At 40.2% G+C, this 18,482-nt stretch overlaps 1 protein-coding gene across 1 annotated transcript in view; it reads left to right on the top strand.

The window, feature by feature from the left end:
* The first annotated feature begins 1,432 nt into the window (after positions 1 to 1,432).
* notch1b (notch receptor 1b) overlaps positions 1,433 to 18,482 on the top strand; it is a 48,825-nt gene continuing 31,775 nt past the window's right edge. The window contains exons 1-4 of the mRNA XM_036597907.1: positions 1,433 to 1,714; positions 3,209 to 3,281; positions 17,304 to 17,566; positions 17,675 to 18,013. Of these exons, the coding sequence (XP_036453800.1) occupies positions 1,657 to 1,714; positions 3,209 to 3,281; positions 17,304 to 17,566; positions 17,675 to 18,013 (733 nt within the window). The 5' untranslated portion in view covers positions 1,433 to 1,656. The remainder of the gene's footprint in view (positions 1,715 to 3,208; positions 3,282 to 17,303; positions 17,567 to 17,674; positions 18,014 to 18,482) is intronic.

Genomic DNA, 18,482 nt, shown 5'->3' with positions numbered 1-18,482 from the left:
TTTGCTGATAAAAACCTGAACCTCTTCCTGTGCCAGTTCGCGTTTTTGTCAATCAGATAAGCAGTGTTTTATGTGACATCCAGCTAGTCTTAAAGATTTAATCAGCCTGATCTGAACACAGATCAGCAAATGTGATGGTCATTTATGTAGCCTTTTTATACTACCTATCAGTCAAGAATCTGAATTATTAGTATGGCCTTAGACATTCTGTGTGAAGTTGAGCTTAGCATTATGATCTAGGATAAAGGGGAATTCCACCAGTTTTTCATAATTCCTGTATAATTCAGTTGTTGAGATGTAAACAAAGTCAGAGTGTTTTGATGTGAAACGGTTTACTGTAGAGAAACTCACTGGCTCAGATTTCTTAACAGTGGTGGTAACAGGAACCAGGGGTCACAGTGTCTTCAACACAAATAAAGACATTTTATTCACCATTCAAAACCACCAGTGATCCTACAGGTGTCTTCTGAAGTTTTGAATAAAATGTTGATGGTGGCAATAGTGGTAAATATAAAAAGAAAATGTTTTCTTTTGGGAGCCCTTTTGCCCTTACAATGACCTCTTCATGATGAATGGAGGAACGGAAAACTACAGTAAAATAATCAGGCGGTGGAATCGTAAACCTTTCATGTCATATCTTTTTGTGAGGGAGCTTTTAGGCATTAAATGCTTCAGACGTTTGGTTCCTATCACCACCACTGTGAACAGTTCTGACGTGGTTGTTGTATTTAGATCGGAGCATTTCACATCAAATCACCCTGAATGACTTTCGAATTTCGTCCCAAAACTAAAGGCAAGTTAAAGGTCACTTTCATGATTTTTTCCCTATTGATACATGTTGCTGGGGGCTTTACACAAACAAAACATATGCTGTATTATAATTAATACCACCTTTCGTAGCTTTTCTTCTTTTAAAACCTCTTTATATCTATAACTGACAAAAATGGATGGATAGGCTTTACAGCATTTTGGAACGAAACTCCTCATGTATATTTCATATGGGCGCTCAATGAAAGTAAAGTTATCGGCTTTCATTGATTTGTTCATTCAACAAACGTTTTCTTCAACAATAATACAGCACTGAGAAAAGGAAGAAAGCAGCACCAGTTCAAACTTTGGACGCTGCCACTTTTCCCGCCTACATGTTTTGAACTCGCGAGCAGCGTTTAAAGTGGGCGTGTTTTTCCCACTGCAGCTTCAGAGCGTTTACGTTAATGAGCGAAGTATAATTCCCCACCTGTATTCTGAACACCCCCGCCCACCTGCGCTGAGACTGGACAGTAGGCGATGTCCGCGAGCAGGGATTGGCTCGTTAGTGCTCATGAATGCGAAATGCTGGCCAATCGTAGCGCACGTCGGCGCGGTTCTCCTGAATACGGGTGGGAAAAAAACACTCCCGGCGAAGTATACGCCCCTTAACGTGCACAGGGAGCATGGAGGTTTGAACGCATCTTCTCATTCACATTACTGAGGGCTGCCGAGGCCGGGTCAGACACACGGAGTTTGTGGGGGACAGGAGAGTGCCATTTCTGGATCTATTTCCCTGTCGTGACTTCCGTTTTGTTTGTGTTTTACTTTCTCTTTGAAGACAGCAAATGTTGGATCTATGTTAACCCTGCGTGGAATCGCACAGCTACTTTAAACTCATAAGAAGGAATGCAGCTTTTCCTTGTGAAACTAACTTCTCTGATATCGCTCATTGCCCTGACGAAAGGTAACTTCCTTCACATCACAGCAGCGGACTACACGCTTATGGCTCCGTGATAACACATAACTAGATATAAAAACTCCTTGACGCGACATTGTTGCAAAGTTTGGGCTCAAATGAAACGGCTGACTAAGAACTGTGAGAGTCGGAACCCACTTGTTGCGCTCAGGCTGGAAGTGAGGTAGCGTTTTGATTCAGAACATAGGTTGGCCACTATGTAGCCTGTAGCTGTATAAAATTATAATATAAAGCTATATTATAAATATTATATTATAAATAAATATATTATAGAGCTATATAAGTTAAACATTATGTGGCTAATGAAACGTGTTCCTAATTCTTACGGTGGTCCTGGTGCTTCCACAGAGCTGACAGACTTTGTTAGCCACTAGCCGGTATGAAAATGTGTGGGAATGTGTTTCTTAGTACGTTGAGTAACACGGTAAAGTTGTTATTTGGTAATAAGAAGACCAGAAAAAAACAAATTGAAAAAGGCCAGAAATGTAATTTAATTTGTCATTAGTTATATGTTTAGTAGTTATATAGTTATATGTCTACTTTATAATATATAGTAGGTATATATCTATTACACTATATACTATATAGTTACAAAGTTGTATGTCTGTCCAGACCTACATATGTGTAGACATTCATATCTACACATGTATAGATATTCACACATCTCTTTAGTTCCATTCACAGTGGCCCGTTATTATTATATTCTATTTGTTGTATTTTTATTTGCTTCTAGTCTGTGTGCTTGTCTGGTCTGTTCAGTATAACTGTTTCAGTTATGTTTGCGCTCACCAAGACAGATGCCTTGTATTCTGATAAGTTGCTTATGTGAAAAATGGGCAAATTCATTACTGTTCTCTTAGCAAACAAACAAAAATAAGTTAATGAAGAATGAAATATCAACATAACGTTACTTTAGGACGGTTAGGTCAAGTTTCAGAGAAGCGATTTTTGCAGGTCCATGTTACCAGCCAAATATAGTAGATTCTTTGGGAACAGCTGCAGGATGAAGAATGCAAGTGCCAGTGTGGTGTCAGACCCCATTGCCTACAGAGATCTCTTTAAGGTGCTATTACTCACACTTTTGCATCACTGCAGGGTCAGAGCCATGGCATTTCGGTTTCTGTCCAACATGGTGGAAACCCTTTATTTGCATTCAACAGGTTGCAACTGGGAGAAAGCAAAAAAAGGCATTCCTTTAGTCCTTTCTCTTACCCACGCCGAGACATACCTACTTCTCAAATTAAGGTTCCAGAATGGGTTTTATTAAAGCGATGCCATAGAAGAAGCACTTTGGGTTCCCTAAAGAACCCCTTAGCAGATGGTTCTCTAAAAAAAGTTCTTTAGGGGATCAAAAGTGGTTCTTGCTCCAGAGTACCCATTTTGGCACCTTTACTTTGAGAAGTGTAGCTCGAGAAATTGGTTTCAGAAATGTGTTAGAATGAGCGCAGATGGAGAATCTGACTGACGGTCCTGTGATTGCAGGTCTGACATGTTCTGAGAAATGCCAAAACGGAGGTACGTGTGTGCCTACTCCAGATGGAAGAGCAGAATGCAAGTAAGTATGAACCTCTGCAAGTGTATGATCCACCCCAAATACTTTGTGCCAGCAGTGGCCCTCCAGTTTGATGTTTTTAATTAGTACGATTGAGCAGCTTTGGTATATTTGTGATCCTTCACTTTATTTGTACTCTAATTTTTGTTGACAGTAAATCAATAGTGGCATGCCTGAATTCCTTCTTTTTAGTTGAGGCCCTACCTGGCAACCTTTATCACTGTGTGTGTTCGTTGTACTCCTGCATGCAAATTCACATTCTTGAGGAGAAAACAAGCCCTAGGCCATGATGATGTTGGTGATGATGGGGAGGTGGGATTTGGCATTGCGTTCTATCTCTCTGTCCCTGTCTCTCGGCACACTGTTTGTGAACACGGGCCACTTCTCCTAGCAGAAGTCTCAGAGACGCTCTGAGCCCTAAATCTTGTTTCTCTTTTCTTTTATGAAGCGACAGCTGGGGTTTGCCAGAAGCTCGGTGACCATTGTTCTCTGGTCCTAGATTAATTCTGTGTGACTAATCTGTGTGAGGCTTCCCAGAATGCCTGTGTCCCCCCCCCCGCGTGTGCCCCTGTCCCCACTCGGTGTTTTGTCCCCTTTTGAATGGCCATTCTCTCTGTGTGATTTACATTAGAAGGACAGATGGCAGCAGAGTGTAATTGGACTGGATGTTTTCATAATTGGCAGCAATGCACTGGAGGAATATACAAAGAAACAGAGTTGCCCTAGAGCACATAGCTTCACTCTCTTGACTACAATGAGGCAGGGGCAAAAAAATTTGTCCACCAGACCTCAGTTTCTTATGAGATTGATCTCTTCATGAGGGTGATTTTTAGGGCTGTCACACTTTATTAGTTTAAATTGATTTAACTTAAACTTGAAAAAATACCACAAGATGGCAGTTTGTGTGATGATAATGCATATTTTAAATTAATTTCACAGTAAGAAAAGCCACCTATTTATAGGCATTTTTAGAATATTTGAAAAGCTATTTCTATTGTTTCGGCTGTACTCAATAAATTGTCAAAACAATCAGTAGATTACTCCATTGATAGTGACAGTCCTACTGACTTTTGATTGTGGTCTGAACTTTTCCTACCTGCACTCAGTGGAGTTTTGAATGTAGTATAGAGTTTCAGGAGTTTGGCTGAGGGCAGCAGTGTCTTCTTTCTTGTTATCAGTGAGTTATCAGCGTGGCCTGTTTGAAATGGGGTCTGCTGCACTGTTTGTGGCCTCTCTTAGAGGGCCGCTAGTGCATGGGGCCACGCTGGCGTGGGGCCACATCTTAATTCTGTCTGGCAGCCTCCCTGCCACAGTCGGGCCACAAAGCCGCCATTGTGCCCCGCTAACCCACAGACTCCTCTAATTAAACATGGAGATACGACCAGAGCCGCTCCGCCCGCCCGCCCGGGACGCTCGCTTACCGTGTCTGCTGCCTTTCATGTATTGTTTGGCCGCTATGAGTGGACGGGCCACTGGGCCCGCAGCATGTCTGGCCAGCCCTGGCAAGCAGCAGGTTCATAGGTCAGTTTTGACCACCCTGCGCCACTATCAAATGGATCCATTGTGCGTGCCCTGAAAATACTTTGGGGACAGTCATTGTGGTCCTGGTGATCAGAGTGTGGAAGCATGCTTGTTTTGGTGTTTGGATAAATGGACGTTTGTTAGCATTTATTCACATGGAAAGTTTTGCTTTTGGTGAACTGATGGAGCAGGTTTGGGAGACAGAAGGACAAAATGAAAGCTGGTGTGGGATGCAAATGAGATCAATTAGACTTGATGGCTTTTTGGCATGCTTGTTTATAAAGGGTAAAGGTACCCATGTTAAAAGGTTTCAGAAGTTCTTAAGATTCTTAGACATGTGACTTTGTTTGTTTTAGCTCACACTTTCTCGTGAGCACAGGCGTGATACGTGTGACAAATTGTTTTGACACTTTCTTGGAGAGGGTCACCATAGCTATTTGCACATTCATGAATAGGCTTGAAAATAGCACAGGGACAAGATTTTGCTAATGGCTGTTTTGGTCATGAACCATCTAAATATATTTCCAGTTCTAAAACAGCCTTATTATCTAGATTTTCAGCAAAATAAACTTTTAACCATAGAAAAACCACCAATGACACCCAAGTAAATGAATGGCTGTAGGGGATTCTTAATTAAACTAGAGATGACTGAGTATCAACAGAGGTGGGCAAAATGAGAACATAATTAACTGGCAATGCAGTATATGAAATGTTAAATAAAACATTAAATAAAATGTTAAATTGCATGCAGAGTTTTTGTTTTTAAAAGTGACACTACTAGTGCATAATGTCTGTGTCAGAATGTTATGATATATACACTATATGGACAAAAGTATTGGGACACTTACACATTACACCCACAGGAGCTTTTAAAAAGTGTTTAAGGTGCCCAAAGGTGTTTAATGGGGTTTAGGTCAGGGATCGGTGCGGGCCAGTCAAGTTCTTCCGCACCTTGCTTTGTGCACTGGGGCACAGTCATAATGGAACAGATAAGGGCTTTCCCCAAGCTGTTCCCACAAAGTTGGAAGCATAAAATTGTTCAAAGTGTCTTGGTATGCTGAAGCATTAAGATTTCCCTTCACTGGAACTAAGAGGCCTAGGCCAACCCCTGAAATACAACTCTACAACATTATCCCTCCTCCACCAAACTTTACAGTTGGCACACTGCAGTCAGGCAGGTAACTTTCTCATGGCATTTGCCAAACCCAGACTCGTCCATCAGACTGCCAGATAGAGAAGCTTGATTCATTACTCCACAGAACGCTTTTCCACTGCTCTGGAGTCCAGTGGCAGGGTCCGTTTGGCGCTGTGCATTTTGATCTTAGGCTTGTGTGCAGCTGCTCGGCCATGGAAACCCATTTCATGAAGCTCCTGATGCAGTTCTTTTGCTGATATTACTTCCAGAGGCAATTTGGAACTCTTTAGAGAGTGATTCAACAGAGGATAGGTACTGTGCGTTGCGGCACTCAGCATCCCCGTTCTGTGAGTTTACATGGTCTACTGCTCCGTGGCTAAGCTGTTGTTGTTCCTTTATGCTTTCATTTCACAATAATAGCACTTACAGTTGACCAGGGCAGATGTAGCAGGACAGAAATTTCACAAACTGACTTTGAGGCAGAGATGGCATCCTATGGCAGTGCCATGTTTAAATTCACTGAGCTCATCAGTACGACCCACTCTACTGCCAGTTTTTGTCTATCGAGACTGCAAGGCTGTGTGCTTAATTTTATCTACCTCGTAGCAACGAGTGTGACTGAAGCACTTGAATTAAGAGGTGTGTCCCAATACTTTTGTCTAAATAGTGTATATCGTGTACTGTGAAAATGTGAAAATTTTTGATTTTATTTTTTAATGTCAGCTGATATTGTTGTGATATCTTTCTGTAAAAACTACTAAGCTTTGAGCTATTTTTAATTCAAGCACTTACAATGAGCTGTTGTCTGAAGAAAACCTTGTATCTACATTTTTGATGTTTTTCAGTTTTGAAAATGCCTGTTGCCCTTTACATTGTGCATAATTTTCATGAAGAATGGAGAAAAGAAATGGCCCAAAATGACTTGGAAAAAAGTCTGGTTGCATTGACTTACATTAAAAGTAAAGTATGTTTTTTCCTTTTCCTTTAAAATTGCCATTTTGGAGATACAAGGTTTTTTTTGGACAACACATAGTTAACAAATCTATAGCTAACATCACTATCACACAATGTGAATGTGATCTTTCAAGACAGATTTGTTACACAATTGGATCGCATTCGTTCTTTTTTTCCCTTTGTTATCTGATGCTGCAATCTGCTGATATCGGCCTGATACCGATATGCCATCTCTAGTTGAAACCATTTGTCAGTTTCCTTTTGCTTTGACAGCAAAACTCTCTTTGAACAGCAGTAAATTTCAGTGAATCAAAATGTTTGACTGTTTAATACGGCTTCTTTTATCTTTGAAAGCCAGAATTCTTTGGCGAGGTTGGACAGTACTGTCAGGTCAGGTGTCTATCAGTCAGTATTGCATAGATAACACTTTAGAGATGTAGTGCTCTTACTTCACATGCCATGCCAGGAATGCCAAACCTTCATATCTGGTGCTTAGAGTAGCAGCATGGGAGCAGTTATCACAAATGAAGCCAAAAGTCTGCCTGGCTGACAGCAATTGGAAAGCAGCTACTAGAGAACTGGATTTCACAGCAGTGGGCAAGGGAGAAGATGGCTGCAACGAAGGGGCTCAGAGTTCGACAAGGAGATGAGAGATGCAAGGCTTGGAGGAGATGCTGAAGGGTTGACATGCCTGAAGTTGGCAAGCTTCAAAAACCTGTCCAGGCTGCTGCTACAGAGAACTTTGAGCTGCTTTTACCTGGATTAGGCCTTGGTCCAGCTGGAAAGATTGGCTGAGATAGAATGTGTTCTGGAGACCTGTGGTTCAGGTACATATGGTTGTACCTGAATATTTTATGGCTCTGCCTTTTACCTGAAAATGGTAAAGTGCTGTCTTGACTAAGACAGCCTTAGCTATGTATATGGAGAGTCATGCTGCAATGTTTGTGGCTTCATGAAAGACAAGTGGAATAAATCTGTACAGGAACTGTCAACCTTTCTTGCAAAATAAACAGCAGTATCAAAGGAATACTACAGTGTTTTCAACCTAAACTCTGTCTGCCCCATCTGCAGCATATGGTCAGTTACCATTGACAGTAATTTTGACACATTTCCCTGCATTTGTAAACTGAAATCCTGTTGACTCCAAAAACACTCATACAGACAACGGACAGGTTCTAATGCAGCTGAGTCAACAGGTTTCTGTTGTTTTCTAAGTGCAGGGAGACACATTGGACTTCCATTATGCCATAATCAGCTGTACAATACAGCTGTGACAGAGATTATCGCTGCTATCCAAAAAAACAAATATCTCAATTTGTTGTGATTGTGACATTTTGTGAAAATATATGGAAAATAAATTAATTTTACATTTACATATGTCTGCTTACTCAGCCTATGGCTGTTAAGCCTGCCCATTCATGCTGAAGTTATAAGTAGTGTTTTAGCTGAAGGAAGTACAAAACAGGCAATCATGACATGGAGATCATTTACATATATGAGTCTTAAAAGTGTAGTAACAAAAACAGACTGTTTAATGCTCATGGATAATGAGAGGTTTGAAAATGGTCAAATCAGATCATGTTTATTGTCACATCACTTTTACACAGGTGCAAAGGTGAGTGAAAATCTTTGGTGTGTAGCCCCCTTGTAGTACTTAAATATACAAAAACTATATAAGAAAAGAAGAACGTAAAAATGAATTAAATTAATGAAATGAAAATAATGAAATGACTGTGTTTGGTGCATAAAACCACAAAAATGAAATAAGTGGACCTCTGGAAAAGAAGTATAATGCATGTAGGTTACAAAAATGTAGGACATGGCGCTTTAAGTACTGATAATATCCCTGATACGCTCAGAATGGGTGACATAAATCATCACAATAATGATAAAATGTCACCATATTGCTCACCCCTAATGTTTAGTGTATGTGAGCTGAGGGGACTTGCAAGGATAGGCTTGTGTGGGTAAGCAATCAAAACGGTCAGTCTTTTTGGTCCCTGGGCATATGTGATAAGTACTGTATGAAAGCAGCCTCTTGTCTTTGCACGGGTGCTTCAATGCGAGCTTTGTTTACACAGTCAAGGATGAGTTCCTTTGAGTTCTTCTCTGCATTCAAATACAGGAAACGCACTTCCATGGCTAGAGAAGACAGAATGCTGAGTCTATTATTGTATCACAAGGCTAATGTCTTAAAAGAGACGGTGGTGTAAGAATCTTTTGGCCTAGGCTTTTTAAGGCTTTAAAAATGTGATGATTGAGCAAAATTACTTGTTTTGGCTTGTCTTTTGATGCAGAAATCCGATACTGCTGATCGAGCTCATACTCTCTTAGGAATTTTGAAAAACTTTTGATCACACATTCAGTAATAGCAGAGTGTGGCGGATCATGTTCTGTGTGCACAGCTGGGCAAGCAAAACAGAAAAAGAAAAAATCAGGCGTGTTGTTTTTATTTGATGCTTTTGACCTGAGCCATCTGTCTGTGGAACACAGCATTACAAGTGATCACAATCAAGGTAAAGTATTCATACAGTACAATGGCTGTTGCTACATAGGACATACATAACACTTGTGGTTTAAGCCATTCAGCTCCAGCGGTGGCAGCTGCCTTTAGAAATACCACACACAGCTTCTAAATGCTGTGAGGCTGTGTGAAAAGTGTTGAATTCTGGAAACTAATCCTTCCTTCTGAATGTCCGTAACCTTCAAGTATGATACCCAGAACTTGTTTAGTGTTCTAAAGGACACCTGAAAACACTAATGTAGTTCCCAGACTCGTAAAAGCACCAGACGCAGTATTCATTAGTGCCATATTGAGTCCTTAATGCTTGCTCCTTGCTCTGTCCCTGGAGTTGCTGGCCTTTCCCATGGGGTCCTTTACTAACAGGGATAAATAAGCATGGCTCTAATGAACACTAACAGATGTGGCCTTGGAAGACAGGTCTCCCCTAGTGATTACAAAGAGGGGCAGAGGAGCCTGAGGCCATCATTTCATAAAGATCACACAAGTCTGAACGTTAGACACCCAACTGCAGGAAATGGGGATTTGAAAGCTAGTGGACTACTGAGGTGTTGTTCTAGCACTGCTTGACTGCCTCAGGGTTGAACATTCCAGGTCAGTGGTAAATGCAGCACCATAACAAACAAAAGGTGACAGACGTTTGCATAGCAGTGCCACCAATAGCAACCATTAATGAAGAATTCAAACTGTGCATTCAAGGTGTCAAACAGTATGTATATATATGTGTGTGTGTGTGTGTGGGTGTTCCATTTATCTGCTGATGTTTGCTTAAAAATATAATGTTTGGAGTGGACAGATGTTTAGGCTTGACCTACATTTAAAACATACATTTGATGATAAATGCATTGTACTCCAGAAGAGTTGAATTTTTTAATGTTGATCTAGGTGAATTTAGTCCCTAATTTCTACATTTTATAAATGTTTATGTAAATGTGTTATCGGCACTGGCAGATATGTACAGTAAAATAAGTAGCAGTGGCTTCGGACAAGAATATCCATATAGGTTCATCCCTAGTTTTATCAAAGGAATAGTTTGTCAGAAAGTCAAATTCATCCAATTTCCATCTTAGCCCAAATGTAGTCAATCAGTTAAGACAGTTTTGGTCCAAAGTTCCTTCTTTAGTTTTGCACTGGAGCTACAAGGCTAATGTAGCTAAAAGTAATCAAAGCTCATAACTCGCCAGTTACCATCATCACAATTGCCTCAAACCATGTCAAGTTGTTAAGTAATCACAGATAGACTTGCATAAGTGGTTTCTAACACTGTATGATGTTATCTGTAAAGATGAACAAAACTGTGTTGTATTGTCAAAAAAGTAGAAGCAGCCATATTGAAGTCTGCATTATGTGTGTACAATTTTTTTTTAAACAATAGTGCAGAGTCAGACAACCATTAAATATGATTTGATAAATGTGTGATGAGAAATGCTGTTTGAATGATGCTAATTGTTATAAGCTTCTGTTACTTGGTACCTACACTAACGTTTAAAAGTTTGGAAGTACTTGCCAGTTTAATGATTTTTTGTTAGTTTATATTCCATAATAACTTACGCCGTGTGGATTTAAATATTACAAACTATTCGGCAAAAGGTAGTTTTATGTTTTATTCAATATTTCAAGAATTCTGTGAAATTAATCTGCTGTAATTTTCTTTTTATATTCATTGTTTTGTTAAATTATCTGCCTTGACATTCTTCACTTTTTAAATATGATGAATTCTGAATATGAATTTTATCATAATTCTCAGTGTTATGTTTATGCTCAATATCTTTTTGTCATTCTGGAATCTGGTATTTTTCTGTTCATCACTCTAGAGCCATATAAAAAATTCTTAATTTTTATTGAAGATCCTACTATAATTTTGAAAGCTGTGAAGTGGTACAAGACTAGTGTTTTAGAATTATTTTACACATTGCTCTGTAACCAAACTAGTTTTATATTGAAACATTTTCAAACTTTTGAACAGTGATTCCAAACTTTTGAACACTGATTCCAAACTTTTGAAAGCTCATCTATGTTAGGCTTGGAGCTCCAGTGCGCAACTAAAGAAGCAAACTTTGGACTTAAAACATAATTGACTTGACTTTTAGAGTAGGGAGGAAAATTGTATAAATTTGAATTGTCGCTTAAGCATATGCATGTATCCTACTTTTATGAAAGGTGGAGTTTGGCTTTGGAAGCATGTCTGAGTTAGTGTTTAACTTTGTGTGTGAGAGTCAGTCTCCTCCACTGTATGTCCTCTCAATCTCACTGGCAGATGGCAGATTAGACCGCAGGGAGTGGAACATCAGCCCCCCCATATGTTTCATCTGGCTAAGGGTCAGGTGTCAGCAAAACATCTGCTCTGGCCCTGGGCAGCATTGTGGCACTGGCAGAGACCTGTTGTCATAGGCTACTGGTGGCCAGAGTGAAAAGGAATCCCATCACTAGCCAAAAGGACAAATGGATTTCTGTGTAATATGTAGTAAAGGAAGGGTCACACTGTGGTCATAATAGTTCCAGACAAATTACGGCAGTTTACACAACGTCTGATTTTGCAGACTTGTTTTGTCTCAGTCTGAAAGATGTGTTTAGTAAATGATGAAAAATGTCAGTAGGGTTTCAGAGTTTGTGTTTTGTGTGCAACCACAGCTATTTAGCTTTATGTTGAAAGTCAAATGACCCATTTGAATACTGTCTGAATGCTTTTGGTCTCTATAATATATATATATATATATTCTCTCTGAGCGCACTTCACTGTCTCTAAAAGACAGATTTTGTGCTGACAACTTATTTGTCAAGCTTTTGCCAAATTCAAGAGCAAACCGCCTCTGCTGGACTCCTCTGTGTGCTCTTCCCCACCACTTTTCTCCTTGTGTGTGCTTTACTAGCAGAAGCCACGAGAGGCTGACTCCGTGCTTTATGTGTTTGCCTTTCGTATCCCAACCAGAAGTGGAACTGTTTGCCAGACTGGGCTAGCCGAGTGGACTTTTCAAAGCTGGTGTGATTTTTCACAGGGCTCTGTGAAGTGCGGCTGCCAGCAGTCTCCACTGAGGAGTGCTGTCAGGGATGGGGACACGGGATGGAGGGAATTTTTAGTGTAAACGGCTACATTCCGCCCAGTCCAGGGGCTCCTCCCATCAGACTATCCGGAAAACCCTTAAACCAGTCTGCATATCCTTCATTTCAGACAGCCCCTGCGTTTGTCTTGTGGAATGTAACAGAGGCCTGCCTCCTCAATCTCTCATCAAAATTTTATTAAACCTTTTTTTCCTGAATATAACTGACAACAACTGCAAAGTCCCATATAGAATATTTTTGGAGAAGTGTGGGGATCCAGACATTAGTGCTAATGTCAGCCAGGCCTTACTGATCTGGCATTGCAGTAAGACTATTAAGACTAGTAAGAATTTCAGATAATAAAATTACTGTGATCCAGGACTCATGAGTAGCACTCACCTTTTCTCACTCCTATAACTTACCCAGTTTTCATTGCTTTCTATGCAGTTACTTAATACTAACACTTATGTTTAAGCCATAACCATAAGCCATAATAAGTATGAATTTAAGTAAGGAATACGTAATAATATCAGGAAATATGATAAATAATCTTAGAATTTTCTTAGGAATACTTGATATATTGCCTGTGTTTAAGATGCTTTTATTTGCCAAGATATCACATTAGGATTGAAATAGTTGGTCAGATTGTTACATCAAAATAGAGAATCAGTAAAATTTTAGTTTTAATGACCTCAGGTGAGATGCTCTGACTGGGAATAGGAAAATAAGTAAAAGATTAAGGCAAGCAGGTTAGTCATGTCCTTTGGTGACTCAAACCTGACCCCATTTTGCACATTCACAAGTGACTCCTGAACGTGTGGTGAGAATAAGAGAATTTAGGGAAGGAAGAAGAGGAAGGGCATGAGAAGCAAATGTGAAACAGCACAGCGGGGGCTTCACCCAAGCCAGGTCTGGAGTAAGCGCACAGGGTTGGGCAATATGATGATATGCTATGGTTTTCATGATCAACTCTGGCGCAATATATTTTTCATTACAATACATTTTTAAACAGTGAAAATAAAGTTAGTGATATTTAGTGAAAGTATTGTGTCGCATCACTGACAAAGAGTTGGATGTGTAAAAAAGCATCCAAGGATCTGAAGATGGGGGCAGGAAAAGGCAGGAAGGGGAGGGGAGAAGAGAGGAGGAGAAGGAGGTTTAACTGAATGCTCACGAAGAGGGGACGGAGGCGCCGGGGCCGTGGTCAGGCCGGCTCTTGAATGGCTGTAGGAACAATGGCTCTTCTGATGGAGTCTTCCTGCTGCAGGGACGCCATTCAGGGCCTTCACTGCCTCGACCGCCCTGTTCTCCCGAGTGGAGGGGTTACAGGAGGCAAGAGGAGAGTGGGGGGGGGTGTTGTGCTAGAACCAGCAGCTGCTGACTGCTCATTAACATGCGCACCTGCTCCCCAAGGCCACATACTCCAGCACAGAACACCACTGTGCTCTCAGTGACGTTCAGAGCAGCTCACTGCATTACCACAGCTCAGATAATACTAGACGAGGGTCTTGTTCCAAATCCAACACTTCTAAACTATTTTCCAGAAAAGTTAGTGTTCTGAGTTCTTATTTTATTTGAATAAAAAGTGCATTTTCATATTGAAAAATATTTGTTTTCTGCTATTAGCCAGCTATTTTTAACACAATATTTTTACATTATTTATAATTTAAAAAAAAAAAAAAATAAATATGTATGTGTGTTTGTGTGGGTGTGTGTATTTCACACATTAAATGATCATATTCTACCTTTTTTCATGTATTTTTTAAATATATTTCTTGTATTTTTTCACAGTGGTTCACTTTTGTGTGGTTTTATGCACTATAAACAGTGCTAACTCCATTTTTGGATGACCATTTTCTAACCTCCTTTTATTGCTGGGAATTAGACAAGTTGTTTCACTGTGCCTGTATTGTATCTCACTCAGTAGTCTCAGAAGCAATCCAGGCTGGAACCCGACTTGTAACTTGAGCAGCATTATTGGGCGGGGCTAATCTGCTATAGGTAAATGTGATGTATTTGTGACATCACAAAAACAAAGAATTTAAAACAGGCTTTTTCTGCAGCTTGGTTTCTCTATATGGACAGTATGGACTGGGGAATGAATGGCATGCTTTGAAAGTTTTTCTATACTACATCAAATTGTTTTATTTTGTTGATTGAGAAGAATTTGATTTCTATGATATTTGCAGTACAACTCTTGTAGATTAGTGATACCAAAACAAACAAAAAAATAAATAAATAAAAGAGAAAAGAGAAAAAAAATAAAAGAAGATCCATGGAACAATGGAAGGGGTGAGGTTTCATATTTCCAGCATTAGAGAGACAAGCTGGCAGTCACTAATAGCGGCTTAAACGTTCAGATCACTAGAAACTGGGATGTATTCTTCAATTAAACAAGGAGTTAAGATGTTGACTGAGTGGAAATTCTATAGGGCTCCGTAGGGAATATTACTGGATTATCCCTTTTACAGATATAATCTAACTGTTTCTAAGCTAGCCTGCAGGTAAGTGTGAGGTAGTAATGGCAGTGGGACAATGAGAGGAAAGGTAGCGTAAGTAGACAAGGGTGCAATTCCCACCATTGCTTTTAATGGTTTTGGCGTGCCTGGTTCTCAGTCCCCTGTGTTTTCTTTTCCTGGTTTTAGGTTATTGGCCATCCTAATCCTGGGAGAGACACAGTAAAAACACAGTTCTCCCCTGTCCCAGCCTGGGGCCCTGTTGTGATCAGAGAGCAAAAAAGCACAGGGGAATGTGTAGGGGACACTTAGGCTGCCCCCAGGGCCTAAAGACATAGTTTGGGTATTCCACAGCCACTATGTGTCTGTGGTGTTAACGAAAGGTTGTTTCAGCGTGGTTGTACTGCAGGGAAAACACCTTCTTTTTTGTCTGGGCAGTAAAATCAGGCAAATGCCTAAGCCAACGCAGCTCTTGTTTTGCAAAGTTTTTCGCCATGCAGTCTATTTATTCCTTCAGCTCCTGATTGATGCCGGGACGAGCTTCTACTGTAGAAGAATACAAGGTATTGAGATGGTGGAAAGGGTGCTTTGAAGTCCCTGATAATGTTAGCCCTGGGTTCAAAGACTCTGCTATAGACACTGCCTTGTCCTTTGAGCGAATGAATGGTGGAGAAAGGCTGAGCTGCACAGAAATTTCCCCCTAAGAGCTGATGATGGGTGGCTGCTTTTCATGCAACTGTTTGAAACAGGATTAGAACTGTGAGCCAGAATTTACAATGAGCTGTGTGGAATCCCATAACGTTAAAAAAAGCTTTTCGTTGATTTCTGTGTTGAAGATGCCCTTTTTCCTGGTTATTAGGTGAAGATTATCAGGCCTACAGTATTGTTTGCTGCATTTGTGTTGGTATTAGGTGACATATACACAGAGATTAAATCAGATCAGATTTGTTTTTCATTTTTGCTCAATGGGATTCAACTTCAAAGGTTTAGATACAGAAGTATTTCATTATTTGGCCAAATAATTACAACAGCATAGAAACATTTAATACGATTACATTTGGTTGTCTCTCTAAAAGAAACCTCAGCAACTACAAAAGTGTGTCTTGGTTAATTAGTCCAAATAATGCAATCTATTGCTGTTGCGCACATATAGTACAGAGCTTGTTGTCATAATTCTTTTCTGATGACTGTGAGTGCGGGAAATGGGTTGTGACCTCAGTGACCATCTTGCATTTTGGATGTAACCTCAGTCATCGTGTAGTCATTTTCTCTTCTCTTTTTGTGGTTGTTTTGTATTTCAACATGGCCCTTCTGAGTCTTCACAGCAGTTTGTGGCTGGCTTTATTGTCACTCTTTACTCCATTTTGTGGGTGCAGTGGATTACCTGAATATAGTTTTCTAAGTGCAGTGCCACTGTTACAGTAGTTGGAAAGGCAGTTTGTTATAAACAGTTACAAATGACCAAACTATGACCATCTGACATGTTAATGAAAAAAGTTTGTTGATAGTTGGTTCAGTTTCATGGTCATTTTTTGAGAACTGCACAGTTCAAAACATTTCAGTTTCGTTTATTTACAATGACTGTTGTAAACCTAATCAAAAATGATAGTCCAGACAAAAATGAAATCCCCCTCTCTAAGCGTATTTGATCAGTCAAGACTGGTCTTGTCTGGTGTGCAAAGTTTCGCTTACTTACACTGTAAAAATGACTTTATATGCTAAAAAGCAGTTTCATTTAGGGTCACATCAATATGAGCATTGTTGGCCAATGCCAATATCTGTTTTTTTATCACTGTCAATGCTGATGCCAATACCAATGCCAGTATATAGATGTTTATAAAATGTCTAAATTGAATTTAACATTTATTTCTATAACGTTACTGTGAATCTGCAACAGCCCAGTATTACCTAAATGTTTGCTCTGCTGGAGTACAATAAATACATAATGAGGCTGATGCTTGACAGACAGTGGTATTAAATAAAACACAAATCAAGTACAGGTTATTGCAACAAAAAGGACACACACACACACATATGTGTGTGTGCGTGTGTGTGACGATTAAGTGAGTGAAGACTAAAACGTGAGGAATGAATTCTCAAAACTTAATGTGGTTTAGGTCAGGGGGACTTGTCCAGAAAATTCTTATGTTGCATTCAAGTCTGGGCCAAAATTTCAAGCCCAATTAGCTCTAACAGGTATCAGAAGCTCATACCCCCTTAATATTTTGCAAACTGCATTCCTAAATCATTACACACCTGCCTCAAACTATAAAGTAATCTCCAATAGATTTGTTCATATGGTTTCCTGTTTGGTGTACTGTTATTTTTGAAAATGGACAAAACTCTGTAGATCTCTGTAATCAGTTGTCTGACTTCTGTTGGAATTTTTTTTCTTTTAGGTGTCCTGAGAGGTTTTTGGGATCGGCGTGCCAGTTCTCCAACCCTTGCCTCCCAAATCCTTGCTGGAATGGCGGTGTGTGCCAGCAGGTTGTTCGTGACAACAAAGTGGACTTTGTTTGTCAGTGTCACTTGGGCTACATGGACCCCCGGTGCCTTACTCCCACTGACAACCCGTGTCGCAGCTCGCCATGCGGAAATGGAGGGACGTGTGAGCTGACCAGCGTCCGCACGTTCAAGTGCAAATGTCCTCCAGGCTGGACTGGTAAGAACATAAGTGATGTACTGCCTGTTACGTCTTCTCATCTAGTCAGTCTGTGATCTCTGTAACAGATAAGGAAGTGTGATTCTGGAACATTCTGATTTTTTCCAGGTAAAAACTGTCAGCAGGCTGACCCTTGTGCCTCAAATCCATGTGCCAACGGAGGCCAGTGCAGTCCTTTTGACTCACACTACATCTGCACCTGCACACCGTTCTTCTCAGGTGAGACGTGCAAACAGGATGTCAACGAATGCGCCCTGAGCCCGTCTCCCTGCAAGAACGGTGGTGTATGTGTTAACGAAGTAGGCACTTACCGCTGCAACTGCCCAACTGAGTACACCGGTAAACATTGTGAAACTCTGTACCAGCCCTGTAACCCCTCACCATGCCTCCACGGAGGAACCTGTGTCCAGAAGGGAGACACGAACTACGAGTGTTCCTGTCTGCCAGGTAAGCAAGCACGATCTCGTTCATATATTGCCGACTAGTCCAGTAATCAGTTCATTTATTAACCTTCTTAAGTCCATCATTTGCACAGATGTAATGAAAAATATGTGACCCATAGCCACTGATTTCTAGAATAATTAAATCCTTACGATGTAAACAAAGTCATTTAGAGTGTTTTGATGTGAAACGCCACCATCTACAGAAACTTAGAAAGCCAGAGTTGTTCACAGTGCTGGTGATAGGAACCAGACATTTAGATGTGATTTAGGCCTTAAATGTATTGTTTAAAATCTGTTTATGGCTGAGAGGTACATTCAGGACATTTTAAGGCAATATAGTACCCAAAGAAAGCTTATTTTTTCAGATTTATCACTATTTTATTGTTGTCAGCATAACATGTAAGACACTGATTGTTTACTGGTCACTTTGGATAGTAAATAAAATTACCATATGTACATCATGACCCCTGATT

This window comes from Colossoma macropomum, unplaced genomic scaffold (assembly GCF_904425465.1).
Source record: "Colossoma macropomum unplaced genomic scaffold, Colossoma_macropomum, whole genome shotgun sequence".
NCBI lineage: Eukaryota > Metazoa > Chordata > Actinopteri > Characiformes > Serrasalmidae > Colossoma > Colossoma macropomum.
This window is presented reverse-complemented; position numbering and strand designations above follow the sequence as displayed.